The sequence below is a fragment of the Ostrinia nubilalis genome, chromosome 27, assembly GCF_963855985.1.
Source record: "Ostrinia nubilalis chromosome 27, ilOstNubi1.1, whole genome shotgun sequence".
NCBI lineage: Eukaryota > Metazoa > Arthropoda > Insecta > Lepidoptera > Crambidae > Ostrinia > Ostrinia nubilalis.
In genome coordinates, this window is record NC_087114.1 from 1982767 (window position 1) to 2005080 (window position 22314).

Consider the following 22314-nt stretch of genomic DNA (forward strand, 5'->3'; position numbering starts at 1 on the left):
AAGCTGGCTTATAAAAAAACACGCTCTTTTACACGTCACAGTATTATTTTCTGCTTCGGGACAATAAATGGGCTAGTGCTGAGAAGAAGCAGCGCAAGAAACTCAGTCAGTATTTAAAAAACTTGCCCTCTTACACCAAGTTGTCTGAGACAAATCAAAATTGTTGCAATGATTCCAGTAGTGTGCATTTTTGTAGCGATAAGTTCGCATGAAACGCGCTATTCTAACCAGAGATGTTACGGATATCCGTAACCGTAACCGAAACTTTCGAATATCCTAAATAAAAAAATGACCGAAACCGTAACCGTAACCGATTCAACAGTTTCGGATAGTTTCGGATGTAGGCAGTTTAAATTGTTTTTTGTATAGCATTATCTGTAAAGGCATAACACCCTGATTTACCTTTATAATGCCATCTAGTATCAATTTTTATTTTTTTATTACTTTTTATTCGATGTAAGTGTGTGGCCATGAATGAACCGTGTTGGACAACTATTGAAAATTGCATTCTAAAGCACAGATATCCGTAACCGTAACCGAAACCGGTATAATATTATTCCTATATCCGTAACCGTATCCATAACCGAAACTACATAACCATAACATTCCTAATTCTAACTGGTACACATTTCATTAATTTGAAATTTTTGTGACGTTCGTAAAAAAATCATCTACTGCTGGACAAAGGCCTCCCCCAAGGATTTTCACAATGACCGGTCCTGCGCCGCCCGCATCCAGGTGCTTCCCGCTACCTTCACCAGATCGTCGGTCCACCGAATATTTTGTATGGTGTTAGTGTATCAAATTGTGCTTAAAGGCTTCTTTAAAAAGTTTCTTACACCACTGGCACTGGTGCTGAGCACCAGACGATGTTGTCCAGAAGTGGTGGTAGAGCAAGCTATTTTTGGGACGTGTATAAGCGCCCTGAAAATTAGGGTGTACGTTACTCCAGCTGGAAAGTAGCTCCTAGAGTGATATGAGTAGAACGTATAATTAGTTCCCAACATGGTGCAAATGTGCGCCGAATTAGAGATTAGTGCGTGCTGTCGTTTTGGTACAAAACGAAAAAAAACGATTCCTGCTGGAGTAACGTTGTTCTAGCAGGAAAATTCTAAACGAATGATCGGAAAGAGAAAAACTGTGTACGAGCAGATAGCTTATATTTGTTCTATTATGTGAGCTGAAAATGTGATTTGTGCGTCTTCAGGTTTTCGAGATATTGCATTTCCTGCCAGGGTAACGTTTTGTAGAATGCTCTATCTCAATAACCGTTATATGTGCGCCTATAGAATAAACACACACGAGTAGCTCTTGATTTGTGCGTATATGTGAAAGAAACATGTTTATGAAAATATTTATAAATATCAAGTAATCGAGCTTTCTTCAAAATCCGAAAAAATCGTGTAGCGCCTGAATAACAAAACATACAAGCTCACTGAAAACTGTATTCGATCCTTCTTAATACGTATTATAACCATAAAAAGTTTCAAAAACGCACATTCATGGGTCATTGAATAATATCACTAAAAGTAAATACGACGGTGCTATAACTTTGACGTCAAAATACAAGGAATCAGCTACACCAAGATGAGTGGATGTCAACCTTATAATTAGAGCGTTTATTAAACAATTTAAAAATATAATATTCAGCTTGAAATGTATCGCTTAAAAAAAGATATGCACAAAAATATCAAATTGTAAATAACGGCTGGTTACCCGACCAAATTTGAATGCATACAAAAAAGCGACGGATTCATACACATCGATGACCTTTCACATTGAGTGTATTAAACTTAAGCTGTTGTTAGTACAGTCGTGTTCAAATGTTTTGGCAAATATTTTAAATAGTCGTATTTTAGATTGTTAATGAAAAATAAATACAATTTGTAACCACATCAAATGAAAACCCTTATTATTTCTCTTCTTAAGAATCTCTTATCAATTTATCTTAAAAACTATTTAATCATGACGTCAAATCACAGATCAATATCGTTCGAAAGACAAGACACTACTGTGTGCCTACCATGAGTTTACGTTAGGTGTGCTCGCTAGCGACTGCGTAAAAAAATGACATTTAAATGTATGACATATTGTGCAGCGCCCCTAGCGGCTACTTTCAAGAAATAAAATCTTCATAGAATTTTTTGACGTATTCGCTAGCGAGCTCACCTAACGTAAACTCATGGTAGGCACACTGGACAAAGGCCTCCCTCAAGGATTTCCACAAACACCAGTCCTGCGCCACTCGCATCCAGCTACCTTCCGCGACCTTCACCAGATCGTCGGTCCACCTATTGGGAGGCCTGCCCACGCCACGTCTTCTGGTTCGTGGTCGCCACTTTGTGGTGGAACTTTCCTGCCTCAGCGGCCATAAATTGCTAAAAATGTTTTATAGACATGAAAGAAAAGTGATTTGTGTTGTGACAATCTAAATTTCATGCGGGTGAAGCCGTGGGCAGAAGCTAGTATTAATATAATACACATATTTCACGTCAAGACTTAATTGTAAATTATAATATAGGCGCACTTACACATTACTCATGCCAGAGATAAGAAAAAAAAGTTTGTCATTAAAATTTATTTTTTACTTGTTATTTTGTACTTCAGTGTACTTCGGTACAACAAATTTCTACCGGTTAGTGAGTATAGTTAAGAAGGTCATCGATATGTATGAATCCGTCGCTTTTTTGTATGCATTCGAATTTGGTCGGGTAACCAACCGTTATTTACAATTTGATATTTTTGTGTATATCTTTTTTTAAGCGATACATTTCAAGCTGAATATTATATTTTATATTTGTTCAATAAACGCTCTAATTATACGGTTGACATCCACTCATCTTGGTGTAGCTGATTCCTTGTATTTTGACGTCAAAATTATAGCACCGTCGTATTTACTTTTAGTGTTATTATTCAATGACCCATGAATGTGCGTTTTTGAAACTTTTTATGGTTATAATACGTATTAAGAAGGATCGAATACAGTTTTCAGTGAGCTTGTATGTTTTGTTATTCAGGCGCTACACGATTTTTTCGGATTTTGAAGAAAGCTCGATTACTTGATATTTATAAATATTTTCATAAACATGTTTCTTTCACATATACGCACAAATCAAGAGCTACTCGTGTGTGTTTATTCTATAGGCGCACATATAACGGTTATTGAGATAGAGCATTCTGCAAAACGTTACCCTGGCAGGAAATGCAATATCTCGAAAACCTGAAGACACACAAATCACATTTTCAGCTCACATAATAGAACAAATATAAGCTATCTGCTCGTACACAGTTTTTCTCTTTCCGATCATTCGTTTAGAATTTTCCTGCTAGAACAACGTTACTCCAGCAGGAATCGTTTTTTCCGTTTTGTACCAAAACGACAGCACGCACAAATCTCTAATTTGGCGCACATTTACACCATGTTGGGAACTAATTATACGTTCTACTCATATCACTCTAGGAGCTACTTTCCAGCTGGAGTAACGTACACAAAATTAGGGCCTACATACTAATAAAGAATTTGAATTTGAAAGTTACTCTCAGAGTTTACGATATGGTAATGAGAGCTTTAAAATTGCAATTTTTCTCTTAATTTTCATGGAGATTTGTCATTAAAGTTCAGAATTGAGTGACAACCGCTAAGCTAATATAGGGTGTGCGGCAATTTATGCTAAAGTATGCATTATGGTAGCAACACGGGCAATTGAATATGGATTTACTGGTACTAATTACCTATTTCGTATTACGAGGGCTAATTGATATGTGGACATACATAGTTTGGTCAATTTGAGCAAAAAAATCTTAATTTTTTGGAAGTACAGGCCAATTAGCTGGTGATCTGATTTTTATCTGGCTGATAAAGGAATTGTGACAAAATTTGGTGTACAGCACATTAAGATACACTTTTATTACAAAATCACGCGTATTACAACTACAAGGTGATTTTGCTCATATTTGAAATGAATGAATGAATTTGTTTTCGTTAATCTTTACGTAGTACTATTACCTGACATGGCGAACTTCGTACCTACACCCACACTTATGTTCATCAGAAATAATGTAGAATGTTATAGTGAATGAAATTTTCAAATCGGTCCAGTAGTTTTAGAGACTGTAATATTAGTAGAAAAAGCAAAGCCGCTCCTGCTGTCTGTGCGTATCTTTTAAACGACTCAACAGATTTCAGCAATAGTGTGAGCAAGAAGAAATATTATTTTGTACCTACATTACTCACTTTCGAAGCCGGGGCAGGTCGCTAGTAAACTATAAACGGCAACAATTCAATCTATGATTCTTTCGAAGTCCAAAATCCTAAAAAATGAAATTAATGACGGACTGTACAGCGTCCCTAGCGGATACTTTCAAGAACTAAAATCTTCATAGATTTTTTGACGCACTCGCTAGCGACGACGTTTCACAAAACTCATTTATTTATGCAAGCAGGCTTTTAAAAAGCATTTAGCACCACTGCTGGACAATAAATGGGCCAGTGCTGAGAAGAAGCAGCGCAAGAAACTCAGTCACTATTGTCAGCCTCCTTTTCAAGGGTTTACTGATGACTACACCCTGTATGAGTAATTTACTAGATAAACTCTGTTCTTGTATGTACCTATGAATTTTTAATTTAACATGCATAGGCGTTATAATAATCGCTGTTGAAATGATTTAAATGCAATGAAACGGCAAGTGTCGTGTACATTAAGTAATTAGTATTAGAATTATTTTGTTTGTTTTACACTTGTTTTTGCCTGCGACTCTGTCTGTGTCGGCTTTGATGAAAGAAATCTCATATACGTCCGGAGTATCGTAGACGTCTGGTAGGGCTCATCATCAGCAGGCCATTTAGCCTCCACTGCAGGAGCATTCATCATCATCATCATCATTTCATAGGACGCAGCCATAGGACGTCCACTGCTGAACATAGGCCTCCCCCAATGCTTTCCATGTTGATCGATTGGTAGCGGCCTGCGTCCAGCGCTTCCCTGCTACCTTTACGATGTCGTCGGTTCACCTTGTAGGTGGACGTCCCACGCTGCGTTTTCCGGTACGCGGCCTCCATTCCAGAACCTTTCTGCCCCATCGGCCGTCAGCTCTGCGTACTATGTGCCCTGCCCATTGCCACTTCAGGAGCATGCCTCTCTAATTTACCAAAGGCAGATGGAGGATTTGGTCTTACACTCCCTACGCCAGAAGCTTTGGAAAGGCCTGATGTTCGCGTATTTGTCCCATAATATTACGACATCCACGGGAAGAGTGAGATTGGTCCAATTCTACTTTGCCGGAACCATAAGGCTTAATAGTGTATTATCTATTAAAATAGGTTTCTAGAGGTTCTATTGGTAGTATTGGTACTTATCTTTCGTTAATCCCTAGCTAAATATGCGTGTTACGAGTAGGTTCACCACTGCATTACCTTTACCGTTGGGCTATTGTCGGCTTGTACTTTCATCATCTTGATTCAGCCACAGGACGTCCACTGCTGAACATAGGCCTCCCCCAAGGCTTTCCACATCGCCCGGTTGGTAGCGGCCTGCATCCAGCGCATTCATGCTTGCTACCTTTATGAGGTACTTACACTGAGGTATACTACAAACTTGACCTTCACTGGTTGGGTTATTGGCGGTCAAGCTGTAGATCCTGGCTACACAGGAGTTGCAGCGGTGGGAACGAGAGGTGGGAATAGTCCCGTATTATATTTAAGAGGTCGAACTTTACTGAATTGTCTAAGGAAGCTCTATAATATCTTGCATTACGGCCATACATTAAACTCGCTATCCATTCATCATTTTGCTTGACAAAACACATCCCACTAACGATTCGGACTAACAAATAAACATTTAGAAATTGCGAAATCGTGCTTTCAAAATAAAACGATTTAATCCAGCTACACTTTAACACGTAACGACCTGCAATTTGTGTTTACACACTCAATTTTACACTTAATCCAACAGAATAAGGTTGAGAATCGATCGGGAGTGCGTGCGGAATAAATTAGTTGAGCCCTTAAAGAAGGCAAGGTTACTTTTGCAGGTTTACCAAGCCTTATGCCTTAAAGAATAGGGTTTAAAATCGTTAAGCTGAATGTAGAGTTTAAAATTGGAAGCAGAATGTCTGGTCGGTGCGCGTGCGACGCGACGTGTGTGGTCCGAGCGCGCTGCTCATGGAATGTTGCTCTACTTTGAATTATTGAGTATTGTATTTAAATAGTTTTGTTTTTGTGCCTGTTTTTGGATTTCGCTTCGAGAATTATGGATTATGTCTTGTTTAGAGTATGAAAAAAGAGATTTTAATTAAGATTTTGAGATAAAAATAAGCTTTGTAGCTCAATGCAATAATTGGTTCAAATAAGTTACATACTATGTTCGTGTTTTGCAAGATCGTGTTCACACTGTGAAATTCAATAAATTATTGGTATGCTAAGTACGTAGCTTATATTTGATCATGACTTGTCCACTGCTGGACATAGGCCTGTGCCAATACGCGCCATCTTGCCCTGTCTTTGACTCTCGCATCCAGCTTCTGCCAAACCTCGCAAGTCGTCCTTCCACCTAGCTGGAGGGCTTTTTACACTGCGCTTACCGAGTCGTGGTTTCCACTAAGGACTTATGTCATTTACCCCAGGGATTCTCGTTCTTTTTCGTAACTTACTAGCTTTTGCCTGCGGTTTCGCCGGCGTGAATTTCAGTCTGTTATAAGAACCTTTATCGTGTACTTCTATCATACATAATATACCAGAATAAAACCTATCCTATGTCTTTTCCTGGGTCTCAAACTATCTCCATAGCATTTCATCAATATCGGTTTAGTAGTTCTTGCGTGAAAGAGTAACAACATCCAGCCATACGTAGGGTTAAAAGTTAGGGGTATACTGGGATGTGTAAAAGCGCTTTTTATGAGCCTTTATGAATGAGCCAGAAATTAAATGACTGACTTTTTCAGATGTAGATGATAAAAAAAAACTGTCTCTCTTTGATAAAGTGACAGGCGTATTTTGTCTCGTGCTACTTAGTATATCTGTATACTTTCTTTACATATCCACCACATCTCTCTGTGGGGACCTAATTAGTGGTTGTCAAGTGTCATTAATTTGTAAACTAATCGTAACTACCTATGTAAACCCTGGTCTTTCCAATATAAATAAAAAGTGAAATTATGTAGAGCACCATTCCCTGCGACAACCGCTGCGGTTTCAGTGCGTTGTCGAGGCGTGCCTTCATCGCTCACACCCGGTTACATTACAGTATCGGTGTACCGACGACTGCACATTAAACTATACATTTTTTATGCAATTTCGACCCTATTCCAACTAATTAAGAGACCTATATTGACAAAGTTCTCCGTCTTCGTACGCGATATTGGAAATTTGACATCTACTATCGGCAGAATGACAGTAGGAATCTTCTGACTTTGATATTCAATTTTCAACTGTATTACCTTGACAATCAGTTCAAAATTGATTACTAAAAATTATTTGACAGACGATTTCTACTGTCGACTAATTTAATGCTTTGAATTACCCCACTGATTGTTTGATGTGATTTTGTCAGTATCAATTTTGACGTTCAAGCTAAAAACTGCTGAATCTTATGCAGTCTTATTACGCCCGTATTCACAAACATTACTATGAGGTCTCACAGTGCGCGTGGACGCAAAGGGTGACACACGAACCAATCACAGAGCTCTATTCAACGCTGTGAGTTCGATTTGCTGCTTCACTTAAGCAAGCATCGTTTGTGAATACGGGCGTCAGACTTGTATGCTCTGTCACGTTATAATTGTAACTAGCTTTCCGCCCGCGGCTTTGCCCGCGTGGAATTTTGTCTGTCACAGAAAAACTTCATCGCGCGCGTCCCTGTTTCAAAAACCGGGATAAAACTATCTTATGGTAACTATCTCTATGCCAAATTTCATCAAAATCGCTTCAGTGGTTTAGGCGTGAAAGCAAGACAGACAAACAGACAGACAAAGTTACTTTCACATTTTTTTTTAAATTATTTTTTTATCCACAACGAGGAAGCTCTTGGCCTGTATCTCACCTGATGGTAAGTGATGATCAGGCCGAAGGTGGAAGCGAGCTTCACCCGGAATCCTCAACCACGGAGGAACTGGCTATCTTACCTCTAACTGCCGGAACACAACAATGCTGTTAACATTGTTGTTATGGCGACAGACTTAGGTAAGATGGTGGTAGCTAGCCAGGCGGACTTAGAACAAGCTCTACCACCAACCAAACCGAACAGAAAAATCTGCCCCCACTGGGAATCGAACCCGGGACCTCTGCGTCTGAAGCAGGTGGTCTACCACTAGACCACAGAGGCGGCATTTATAATATAAGTATTGATATAGATTGTGTGTCACCGATCCCGTGCTGTTCCCAATACCTCAGGTACTAAGTTAAGCGCTACACCTAGTATACTTTTCTAGCATAGTTTAAATAAACCAAGCGAGTAAATTCTTGGTAAAATTTAGGCTGAGTTGCACCACCTAACTTTAACCGTAACTGTCTTGACTTAAGGTCCTATGTCCCCTAGATGGGGCAGAGGGCGTCCACAGCAGTCCTCCATCGCGTTCGGTCTTGAGCTTCGCGTTTGATCTCGCTCCAAGTCTTGCCGATCTTCTTCGCCTCGTCTGCCACAGTGCGCCGCCAAGTTTGCTTGGGGCGATCACGTTTGCGTTTTCCTTGGGGGTTCCAATCAAGAGCCTGCTTAGGGAACCTGAATCGTAACTTTAGACAGGTGTTTTTTTATGAAATTTGACAGATTTTTGACATTTGTAAAAGTTAAAGTAAGATGGTGCAACTCATCCTTAGTCAATAAATGACTCGCGCTACCAACTAAATGTCTTCAAGCTATAACATAATAATATTTGCTAACCATGGGAAAACTATTTAAATCGATGGTTACACAAACATTGAAGTAAACTCGATTGATTGATCAATAAAAGAATCGATTGTTTTTTAACGACCGTCAAAATCGATTCGCAATTAACATCGATTTAGGTTTTATGAGCATTTCTATTTGATGAAGGGAAAGCTGATATAAAAAAAATATTTTTAACCGATTTTAACAAAAGGAGGAGGATCTCAATGCGGTTGGTATTTTTTTTAAATAGAGCATAGAGCTAGAGCTTCATAGATAACTATTCTATGGCTGGGTTGCACCACCTAACTTTAACGGTAACTATAACGATAACTGGTGCTTTTTGTATGGAGTTTGACAGATTTTTGAAGTTTGTCAAAGTTAAAGTAAGATGGTGCAACCCAGCCAATGCCTTGTACCTCCATAAGTACAGTCAGCGTCAAACAGTTCGTGTCACCCAAAGTACTTAGCCAAAAAGTTCGCAACACGTCTTTTTTACAATGAGGGTTTTCGCGATTGAAAAATCCGCCAGATGGCAATACGTAGACGCGAGGTCCAAATGCTGCATGATTGGTGGATTTTGACATATCTGTCAATGTCATGTCAAAAATAACCAATCATGCAGCATTTGGACCTCGCGTCTACGTATTGCCATCTGGCGGATTTTTCAATTTCGGTTGTGTTGTCAGCTTTTTGGCCACTTTGGGTGTCACGAACTTAACGCTGACTATGGTCCTTGTCAAGTTGTTCCAGTAGACTTGAATGGGACCACCCTCACTCTTCCCGTGGATGTCGTAAGAGGCGACTAAGGTACAAATATGCGAACATCAGGCCTCCCCAGCCCGTCTGGCCAGCGTGGGGAGTGTAGGACAAATCCTCCATTTGCCTCTGGTCAATTAGAGAGGGTCGTGCTCCTGCAGTGGAGACTTTAATGATTTTTTAGCACTTTTGTAGTCTAATCTAATCATCAATCTAATAATCGCGACTTCGTACGCGTGAAAATAGTTTGAATAATATTTCCCATTTTTGCAACATTTTTCTTTACTTCTCCGCCGTTATTGTAAGGCTGTAGGGTAATTTTTCAAATCGGACCAGTAGTTCTTGAGATTTACGCGTTCAAACAAACAATAAACAAACAAACTCTTCAGCTTAATATTAGATTATACTCTACTAGACTGTACTAAACAGGAACTGAAGCTATAACTATTCATGCTGCCCATATACGACGACAATTAGTCGCGTACGTCGGCTGAACCGTTTTTAATGCGGTCATTTGTAATGTAGATGCAAAGTGCGGATGCACGCAATATGTCCATCTTTTGGGTTCCGTATTTCAATTATTAACTGAAAAATCCGTTAATAAATCTATTTTCTTTGTTAAACTCGATTTTTACGACTTTTAAGGCTGGGTTGCACCATCTTACTTCAACTATAACAAACGTCAAAAATCTGTCAAGCTCCATTCAAAAAGCATCGGTTATAGTTACGGTTAAAGTTAGGTGGTGCAACTCAGCCTTAGCTTGCTAGGCGAAAGCTCTAACCGCTAAAATATTATATTTTTTACTGTTATTTATAAAGATTGTACATAATAATTTGTAGATAGATTCTTAACACCTTCGCTGCCAGCCTAAAAATGGCACTATTCCGTTCGGGCCATGGGGGACAATGATGGGCGACACTTTAACTTTCCGTTCGGGCCGCGTCGGACAATGATGACCGCGAGTCAGACCTATGTTCAAACCTCTGTATTGAGCCGATGGACAGCATTTCTTCAATAATTCTCATATAAGCTGACCCGCGCGGCTCCCAAGATTAGTGTACGTCACTTGGTTCTCGAGTAAAGCTCGGACTTAGAAAAAAAAATGTGGATAACGGTAGCGCAATGAAACATGGTAATTACTACAATGCATTTTTGCAAATGTATCAACTTTTTAGCAAGATAATAACGGTTTATTAATTAAAACATATCGTTTACTTATTTTACATAATTTATATTATGCAGGAAAAGAAAAAAAAGTCACTTTCATTGTTGAACAACCACTTTGTATGAAGGGTTGGTACAGGTACTAAGTTCTTTGTACAGCTACAAAACTTATGCCATTTAAAACCTTATTAGTGGCATAAATTATTGTACTTATTAGATGCTTACACCTAGCAGGATTGTCGAAAAAAATAGATTTGTTTAATGTATGAAAAAAAAAATCTCTTATCAATACTCTATTCTAAAACTTTTTTTATTATTCATGTAGGTCAAATTATTGGCACGTTAAATCAGCTATGTTATTATAATTATTTTTAATTTTAAGTATATTTTTAAAGATTATTTGTAAATATACTGACAATTCACTATTGACAAAAGAACCGATCGAAAGTGACACTACAGTGATGGATGAAAAATTCAAAATACAGTCAAACAATTTATAAAACGTCAAGTCGCAAAAATTGGATTAATAACCCAGTTGTTAATAGCACCTTCCTGTAAATTTTATAATTATATGGCTGTCCAATGAGGCAAAAATCGGAACTAATAGTTCAGTATTGATAGTAGCGCCTTCCTGACAATGCCATAGCTAGCTGGGACGGCTCAGTTTTGGACAACTTATACGAATTATTGATAAATTAAATTTTTTCAATAAAATTTAAACCTTTTTTAATTAAAACAATTTGAAAAAAATTACTTTTAGCGTTCCTTTTACGGTATCATCGATTAATTTATTATTATTTTAATCACTATTTAAGACTTATCCTGCTAGTTTCGTTTTTCATTTTATACCTTATAATATTCCTATTTATGCGTAATATAACATATCAAAAACCTACCAATGTACAACTCTTTATTTTTTTGGTTGTTCTCCTTTTTTTTTTGGATGCGAGCGGGGATGGTCGACAACATGACCGCGCGGCCCTACGGAACGGATTTTAGAATTTTCGCTCGCTGGGGCCATGGGGGTCAATGATGTCCGACGCTTAATAATACGATGTAGAGACTCAAAAACAACTAGATGTTAGTAAAATCCTTTATTTATGTTTATAATGTAACGATTTAACAAAAAAAAACAATCGACGAAAATTGAAAAAAAAATTAAATTTTTACTTGGCCTGGTAGGAAAGTGCAGTGTCGGACAACATTGACCGCGTTGGCGTTCAATGTGTTAATTGTGTGCTCATCATAGAGATATAGAGAGATGCCAACTAATGCGCTGAGCACGAAACTCAGTGTCGCATTACAAATCACACACACAAAGTAATCAAAATATTTGCTCATTATCCACAGCGGTATCGATACTCAACGTTCGAATAATCTTTAGTACTACGCAAGCAATGTAAACTGTTTACATTATGACGTCGCGTCGCTGCTGTCATCATTACTGTCACGAACAATGTGTTCTGTTTTTGGGCATATTGCTGCGACACCGGCCCCGCCCCCTTGTCATATCTCCCTATAGTTTCTGTGATCTGTGGTGCTCACAATGCTCAATCATAGAAATTCTATTTTAGCGGACTTACCACTAGAAAGGAATTTCTTCCAGACAAAATAGTTGCTTTAAATAAAAAGGAATGTTGACCAGTTGTGTAATCGTAATAATAATTTTAATGTTCTAACTAACCTCTATCAATTATTGACTTTTAAATCAGTAAAAACATACGGAATAGTAATTTTATAGTAGTTTCAGTCTTGCCAGATCAATAAAAGCACTAGAAATGGCATCAACTATAATATTATTGACTTAATGTTACATTTTATTGCTAAAACTAACGATGCAAAAACGGAGGGTATTCCGTTATTAGAATCAATTACTGTACTTATTTAGTAACATGTTTAATTGCCTATTGTTGTAGGACTATGACAAAAAGTACAAAAAAAAACATACGGGTCGAATTGAGAACCTCCTCCTTTTTTGAAGTCGGTTGAAAACAAAACTGTAGATGAGAGAAAAAAGGGTTTAAAAGTTCAAATAGAGGTTCAGTTATTGATACTTAAGTTAGATGTATTCATACCTACACACTGAAATAGACAGCGTTTTATTTAAACTAACATTTTTTTAATATAAAAATAATGCTAAAAAGGTTATTTTAATTAAATGATTGGTAAAATATTTATATGTTAGAGAGACATCAAACATATTAAGTAAGAAAGTTTAGATTTAAACATTTTTCGAAAATAAAAAAAAAATGATTTCAGAAAAGTACATTATGCTGTTACAAAACTATAAAGCTTTTCTATAAAAAAAGCGGCACGGCCGTACCATCCTTTTCTCGAAGCAATTCAGGCCATTTTCGACCCCCTGTAACTTCGTTGTGGATAAAACTAGAAGACTGAATTTTCAGTAACCATGTAGGCATTGTAAAGACACGGTATGTTTCAAATTTCATTCAATTTGAACCAGTAGTTTAAGAATTATAACGGGTCAAAGTTTCTTAATTTTGTCACTCACTGACTCACCGATCATCAAAACTCTAAGGCACTTCTAGCAAACCTAGAAGCTTCAAATTTGGAATATAAGTAGTGTTTGGTGTATGAATCAAGGAAAAACTAAAATATTTGGGGGCACGGTAGTGCAACCGCCAAGTCGAGTAAAATTTTTCAATTTCGGTCCAGTTTTCTAGATACATAACTGCTGTCTACAAAATACAAAAAAGAAATGAGATCCCATCAAAAACAATACTTGTCAAAAAAACCAAGTCTCGCAACTCAGTTGTTCTACGGTAAAAAGTTGTGAGATCCATGTAATACCAAGTCCAGGCCAGGAAATCTTTAACGTTTTACATAAATTATTATTGACTTGGCCATCGCATGAAAACACGTGTAAATTAAATTATTTAGTGCGATGGCCAAGTCAATAATTTATGTAAAACGTTAAAGATTTCCTGGCCTGGACTTGGTATTACATGGATCTCACAACTTTTTACCGTAGAACAACTGAGTTGCGAGACTTGGTTTTTTTGACAAGTATTGTTTTTGATGGGATAAAGCTTTTCTATAAAATAGTCACAAACTTACAACGTTACTAATTTCCCATTTTCTCCCGCAGATGGCGTAACCTGCGCGCAAGATGGCGGCGGTGTCGTCAGTCCACCTGGCCGACTCCAGGATCAAGATACAAGACCACAGCGACGAGGAGCCCTACTCTCCAAACACCAGAGACACTACCAGCCCCGAGTACCATGACGACGAGAAACCAGACGACCGGCCTCTACACACATCCTCTTTCTCCATACACAATGTACTGAAGAAAGAAAGAGACGTCAATAGTCCAGAAAACGTGTTTTCAACTGATAAGTTAGTACAGAATACTCCAGGGTACGAAGACAATCATGACAATTCCAGACTCTCTGAAAGCGTAAGCCCTAACAATATAGAGGATGATGATCACACAAATGGATCTAGAGCAGAAATCAGTATAGACGATGACAATTCATGCTGCAGCGATGATACTGTCTTGTCAGTTGGTAACGAGGCTCCTGTTTCAAGTTTTGACACGAATAGCGATAAGAACAGCCCAGAAACGTCACAAGGATTGACGTCTTTTAAACACATACAGACACACTTAAATGCAATATCTCAACTAAGCCAAAATTTGAATATGAATCAGCCTTTGCTCTTACGGCCGAGTCCTATAACACCTAACCCTTTAATGTTCCTAAACCAGCCGTTGTTATTCCAAAATCCATTAATCAACCAGGTGGATCTCAAATCTGGAATCAATGGCCTGAACAGAATGCCGATTCCTCAAAACAATATGAACCTAAACCCGCAGCATTACGGTTTGAACTTCGGGATTAGGAAAAACGGGAGTCAGACTCAAGAATTGAGGAGTACTAGAACCGATGAGAACCGAAGACTTAACTATATGAGTCCGAAATCGCCTGATAACGAATCCGAAAGAGACTTTATCAATCAGAATTGCTTGAAGTTTAGTATAGACAATATTTTAAAGGCAGATTTTGGGAGGCGGATAACAGATCCACTAAATAAGAGGAAAACGATGAAAGCCAGGCAGTTTGAGGCGAAGACTGTACCAGTTAAAGAGGTGCCGTTGCCTTCGAAGCCAGAAGTGCTGGAGTCGAGAGTGCCGGAGGTGAAGCCGAGTGAGAAAGTGGGGGCGATAGATCTGTCGAAGGGAGACGACAGCGGGAGCAACCAGGGGTCTACGACAAGTGAGTTTGGTTTCTTTTATAGTCTTAGCTGAGTATAAAGCGAGGTATATTCTAGCAATAAAACTTGCAGAAGTTGACTTCCGCAAGCTGTTTACAGTGTAAATAGCTGTGGCAAGCCACCTTCTGCAAGATTTACACAGTGACTTCTGTGAGTTTTATTGCTAGTCTAAACCTTGCTTAAAATATAAAGAAATTCTATTCTAGGTCAAAATGTTTACTGACTTCGAAAAAATATGACTGGAGATGTGAATGAAACAGTAATTTTACAAAAAAATGTCAGATTTATTTCGTACTGGGGACGTATTTTTGGGACATCCGAGGGCTTAGTGTGAGTTTACGTCAAACGTCTTTACTAGGGAGCGCGTCAAAAAAATTATGAAGATTTTAGTTCTTGAAAGTATCCGCTAGGGGCGCTGTACAATCCGTCATACATTTAATGTCACTTTTTAATGCAGTCGATATCGAATGCGTTTGATATAAACTCACACTACGCCCCCCGAAATCACGCATGGAAATAAATAGTGTGTGAAATTGCTTTCTCTTCAAATATGGTCGATTTAACATAGTTTTGAACAAATCAAGGAGGTGTTCATATTCAATATTATCATCTCTATCAATCTGTTTATAGGTCAAGTTAAGACCTTACTAAATCTTCTCTAATTTTTGTAACATTGAGTTTACGCGTAGGCATCAAATTATGCCCTCAAGTGAAGTTGCTAAACGAGCTTATGGAATAATAAATCTTTGTAATTAAACATTAATTAATAGTCCCATAAATTGCCTTAATTGAAATTAATTACAGGTAACCTGTGTAGATTAACATAATAATATACAAAGCTTTAAGCTCAAAGTTTCACTCGTAGAAGTGTTTTTAGTAAATTTTTAAGTGCTCAACCGTAGGTTGGTCACTATTATGGGGAAATCGATGGGAAAATTAGGTATGTTGTGTGTGGTCTTTTTTCTACAAATATGTGTCAGTAAAGTCTATCCAAATAGAAACTGGTAATGTTTCTAACAAAGGCGAATATGAGACTCGGGTTCAAGTGCCGAGGGTAGAAAAACATTAACAGTGAACTTGTACCAGTATTCTGAATTAATTAGAAGTAACACATTTAATTAAACGGTCTTTGTGGAAATCCTTGGGGGAGGCCTTTGTCCAGCAGTGGACGTCTTTCAGCTGAAACGAACGAACGAACACATTTAATTAGTAGTAACTGTTTCTGTGGTCTAGTGGTAAGACCACCTGCTTTAGACCAGACAGGCCTCGGGTTCGATTCCCTTTTCTGCTCGGTTTGGTTGGTGGTAGGCCGTTTGAATGAAGTCCGCCTTACTACCATCTTACCTAAGTCAATACATTGTTGTATCCCGGCAGTTAGAGGTAGATGTACAAGGCTCGAGGCTTCCGAGTCCTTTTGCCGAAAGCTCAGAGTCGTTTACTGGACTCGCCTCGTTTGTATGAAGCTCGACGACTCGGAAGCTTTTTTAGAGTTCGAGCCTTTTTCAGGGCTCGCCTCGTTTGTATGAAGCTTGGAGTCTTAAGCAGGCAGAGCTCAAGCCTTTTTGAATGCCCAGTTAACTTTTGTGTTAAGATCGTTCTATTAAATAAAACTGCAGAAATTCTGATACCTACAATAAAACATATTTGAAAAACGTTTTTCACAAAAGGACACAAATCAAATAATAGAATTATAACTTTTCCGAAGGTTTGAGCTCTTTCGAAGGTTTGAGCTCTTTTGAAGGTTCGAGCTCATTTGAAGGTTCGAGCTCTTTTGAAGGCTCGAGCTCTTTTAAAGCCTTGAGACATGGCTCAGAGAGCTTGCAGCTCGGCTAAGCTCGGGGCACAAATAGGACTCGACGCCTCGAGTCTTGTGCATCACTAGTTAGAGGTAAGATAGCCAGTTCTTCCGTAGTTGAGGATTCCAGGTGAAGTTCGCTTCCACCTTCGGCCTGATCATCACTTTCCATCAGATGAGTGAGATGCAGGCCAAAAGCTTTTTTTGTATTTAAAAACAAGTCTACTGTTGTACTCCCTACTGTATTCAACGGTGATGATATTATTTATGGTAGTGATAACGACGGTGACGGTCTTATTCATGATGATGATGATGATGATGATGATGATGATGATGATGATGATGATGATGATGATGATGATGATGATGATGATGATGATGATGATGATGATGATGATGATGATGATGATGATGATGATGATGATGATGATGATGATGCTGATGATAATGATGATGATGATGACGATGATGATGATGATGATGGTGTTGCAGGTACAACGGCGGGCGAGGGCCCGATGGTGTGGCCGGCGTGGGTGTACTGTACGCGGTACAGTGACCGGCCCAGTTCCGGTGAGTTAACTAATTATATTTGTATGTTTGTGATAAAACTTTATACCAAAAGTGGCTGATACCAGCTCAAGGACGAAACTGTAGAAAACCGTTATTATAGAAAATATCTGCCACAGTTTTAGGTACCTTAAACTATGTTTTTTTTGAAAATTTCTGTTTTATCATTAAAGCGCTAAAATCGATCGATGCTCTGCTAAGCTACACCAGTATAGTATTGAATAAGAACACAATTTATAGCGCTAACATATCGATCGATACTTTGCTAGACTACATTCAGTATAGTATAATCGTATTTAATAAGAACTCATACCGTGACTCAGACCTTAATGAAGTGCACAACTGCCCACCTGTCTAGGGTTGCCAGGTCCAAAAACACAAAAGCCGGACTCTGTGCTTCATTTGGCCGTACATTTTACCCTAAAAGCCGGACATGCGACTGGGGGGTGCAATTAGTGAGCTCACGAGTGAGTACCTACTATCATCATCGGTTGCCTAACGTCCCTGGTGCGTGCGTGCCTTATTCTGTGGCTCGACTTTCGCCTGGCGCGGCAGCCAAATAAAAAGCCTAACAAAAGCCGGACAGGCCGGACATCGGTTATTTTGGCCGGACACGCAATCAAAAAGCCTAACTATGTCCGGCTTTATCCGGACGCCTGGCAACCCTACACCTGTCACCTCGATATCGACAAACGTGTCCGACACTCAATATCGATGTAACTCGATATTTTTGAATTACTAGCTCATTATTCGCTGGGTGCGAAGTACTAGGTGGGGGTAACATAATCTATCGCAGCGCTCATGGTGGTCAAAAGTAGAAATAATGTAAGCTCTGTCATCAGATGTATCTGTCAATGGCAAAGCGATTCTTCATAATACATTTTAATAGATTTTAATATAATTAATTAATCACATGAAAAGGGTCCTACTGGTAACTTAAATAAAAGAGTGGACTGTATTTCGATAGGGCTGGTTTAATAGCCGTTTACAATTTGGAAATAACTAGACTATACAACGTGGTAGTACAAAAACGAGTCACAGTAGTTGATGTGCACAGATGTTTGCCTTATGATGAGAGCGTGAATTATTGAACTCTGCCCTTGTTTTGTTCTTAATTCTTCTACATCTCGGACTTGTCCAGCCAATACCAACAACTTTCCTTTAAATACGGTTTGTGGTTGGAATTTGATATTGTAACACTCACAAACCCGGTCTTCAAAACAATACTCATTTCGATCTGAAAACGATATTTAATTTATTACTAGCGATACAGGAACATTTAAATATATTTACTGTTATACACCGTGTTACTTTGCATTCTTGCCATATTCACAGAGATAAAAGTAGGGAACAATACCTATTATTTAAGATAAACAAGAGACTCCCATAAAGAAAGTACACTAAGATTTTAGTAAATTTGGTTTTTCAGTACAAATTGGAATAAACCCATTTTGTCTCGCACGTTCTACAGGTGCAAGTGGAATAAACCTAGTGGGCGTGGCCTAGTTCTTAATAATCTGTTGTTTTATGGCTCTGGGTACCAGCCTTTTTATCCAGTCATAATAATTATTTTAAAATACTCTTCAGTTGATTTCAGATTTTCCTTTCTACTTTACGGGCATAGGACCGTCAAAAATACGTAATAATTATTAGGGTTTTAATTAATTTTAACATTGTACCCTATTTTTACAAATTAATAAATTAAGTATGAAATGAAATCACCTTATTCACAATTAATTACACTGCGTTACACGATTTTGGAACCCGTTAAACTGATAGCTGGAATGAATAGGTAATTAGTCGTAGATAAAAAGTTCCAAACATATGTGGTATCCATCACGTCTAGTTCTCGAGGTACAAGTCAATCATTATTTAAACTACCCTCACTTGAGGAGTATAATAATAGTTGAGGTTTTCGATGAAATTATACTTTTTTATTGTTTTATTTCATACAAAATCGTTTCCATTCGATAACCTCGATATCTCTGAGCATATTTATTTGAAAATCTAACATGACTACTGAACTAAGTGGCCGTCGCAACTGCAAAAATGCACCAAATAAGTTTTGTTTGTGGTAAACACCACTCCACATAAAACTTGGTCTGTTGAAAGAAAATTTTATGGCTAAGAATAAAGAGGGAGATGGATTTATATATTTGAAGGCGGTTTTTTCAAAGTTAACTGACGCAAAACTCAAAGAAGGTACATCCATGGGACCACAAATACGAACATTGATGAAATACCTAAATTTTGACAAAAAGCTTACTGACAAGGAACTCGATGCCTGGTTATCACTGAAAGAAGTTGTAAAAGGGTTTTTAGGAAACCATAGAGCCGAAAATGCTGAACAGCTAGTTAACAACATGTAAAAGCATACGAAAAGTTGAGTTGTAGAATGTGGTTAAAAATTCACTTTCTTCATTCCCACTTATCTTTCTTTCCATCTAATCTTGGTGCTGTCAGTGATGAGCAGGTTCCACTAAGATGTAATGAAGCTTGAAGAACGATTTCAAGGCCGTTGGGACACAACTATGCTAGGGGATCACTGTTGGCGTCTAAAACGAGAAGATTTTTCAAAACACTAAAGATAAAGTTAAAATTTAAAGGCATTTTGGGTTTAAATTGTATGAATTTATTTTTCTTATATTTCTTATACCTAAATGATAAAAAATAAACACGATTGATGTTTAAAAATCTGGTATATTTTATTACATTTATCTAAATTATATATGATTCTTTCAGTTTTAAGCATAATTTGGCACATCCTCAGGGAAAAAAATGAGACGTGATGGGAAGAAAATATCTATGTATTCTTACTAAACGATAGGAATTAATAAGAAAACGCGACATTTCAAAGCGGGTACTTAATTTTTTTTTTCATTTGTAACGCAGTGTTATTTATTTATAAGTTCCTACTTACAAAGTTTACGTACTGCGAAGCAAGTGTTCAAAGTGCCCTCCTTTCTGATGAAGGCACAGTCTAGCATGGCGAAGCGTAGGTTTTTCGCTTTAGTTTTCGCAACACATAAACGTTTTGTCTCACAGTTTCACTAAAACAATCCTTTCATGTAACGCGTTTACACTGTTTATCTCTTCTGCGCATACCAGTCGTTTCAAGTCACTCCAAAAATCCATTGGTGTCAGGTCCGAGGATCGTGGTGGCCAAGCTACTGGACCACTCGTCCAATCCACTGTTCACCAAACGTATTATTCGCGCACTTGACGTCCTTATTGTGGGGGAGCACCATCCTGCTGGTAGTAGAGCATTTGGTGTAACGCTAAGGGTACGTCATCAAGCATTTCGTCTAAGACGTCTTGCAGACACTCCAAGCACCATTTTGATTAAATTATTCGTTGTTTGAATACACTTCAGACATTTTTGTATTATTTACAACGTGATTTGTGATTGATGGATTTCTCAGTTTTTTACAAGTGTCAAAAAGACATTTTAAAGACAATAGATTGCAATAGATATTTAAAAATACAATAAAAAGTAAAAAAGTCTTCATCGCCATCGCCAACAAGTGATGTGCATGCGTTACGATAATGAGTGATGTGTTTAACAGATTGTCGATAAAATAAAATACTCAAGATTTAAAAAAAAATTTTTCGGGCATTATTTTTTTACGGATTTGTGTTCAGTATCAGTAATATAGTAACCTCTGTAAATATGGCAAGAATGCAAAGTAACACCCTGTATAATGAAACCGTTAAAGTAGCTTTTTCTTTTTGTTTTACTGTAAAACTACAACTATAAATGAAGTAAACAAACCCTGACACAATCAAAATTAAACACACTTTTTGGACTTACCTCATTTGATTTGAATGACCAAAATTATTTCAAAACCTTTTTTCCACCCAAATCGTGGTATCACAACAATTTATTAGTCGAAAATATTTGTTATTTTTTCATTTCGATATTTTTTCACAAATAACGACCTAAATGTCAATGTGACAGAGCCCACAAAGTTGTGGACGCTAGTTGGCGCTGTAATCGTGCACAGAGCCAATACAATGGAAGATCAACTTTATAATGAAAGATTTATTTGGATTTTTAAAGGCTACTGTAATGTTTTTAAGAGCTTATTGTTTTTAAAAGCTGTAATATTGACGATTACCAAATGTTTTCTGGGCTCAATGCTTTGAGAACTTTTGTTTTTAAAAGATTTGAAAATGACTTAGCTGTCTTTAGGTAGTCAAATCTTATTTTCAATTGAGATACTTCTAAAATAAAATAAACCTCTATCTAACATCGATTGAGACAAAATTAGTTTTTTTTTAATTTATTACATTACGAGATATTATCTCCTCGATCATTATTGAAATTCATGTATTTTTAAGCATTTACAGTGGAAATTCCATTTCTAATAAATTTTAAAAATTATCAATAAAATAACACAACCGCTTTTCATAGATTCATGTCAAAATATTACATATTTTGTCTTTAGTAGTTGCTACCTTATCTTAACAGTGGTACCTATTGATATATTATAATTAATAATTCAATTAACACAGAAACCATAATACCCATATAATTCTTCCCCCTTAATAGAACCCAATTTTTCTCCCATCCAAAATCATAACTGTTAATACAAACACTTACTTAATATACTCCCTTTCATCCCATAATCCTGCATTACAATCCCAATTTGCCGTCATTTGTCAAACGAAAAGCAATCTTATTACAATGGAATAAGCTGCATCATCGCTTAGCTGACTTATTATCCCTCACCCCTCCGAGGGATGAGGTATAATTTGATAACTGCCCTCTCGGGATGTTTTTGGCTGATAGGCGGGACCCTCTGATTGTAGGGTGGCTATAGTGTGCTGTCAAATTTGGACAGTTGTTGTCCTTCGACTAAGTCTATACTAATATTATTATAAAGAGGTAAAGTTTGTGTGTTTGTATATTTGTTAAATTGTAAGGGGTAATCGCG

At 37.6% G+C, this 22314-nt stretch overlaps 1 protein-coding gene across 1 annotated transcript in view; it reads left to right on the top strand.

Annotated features, from left to right (window-relative positions):
• LOC135084895 (homeobox protein invected-like) overlaps window positions 1-22314 on the top strand; it is a 117708-nt gene that overhangs the window by 14249 nt on the left and 81145 nt on the right. The window contains exons 2-3 of the mRNA XM_063979641.1: window positions 13892-15017; window positions 17303-17380. Coding sequence (XP_063835711.1) covers window positions 13913-15017; window positions 17303-17380 — 1183 coding nt within the window. The 5' untranslated portion in view covers window positions 13892-13912. The remainder of the gene's footprint in view (window positions 1-13891; window positions 15018-17302; window positions 17381-22314) is intronic.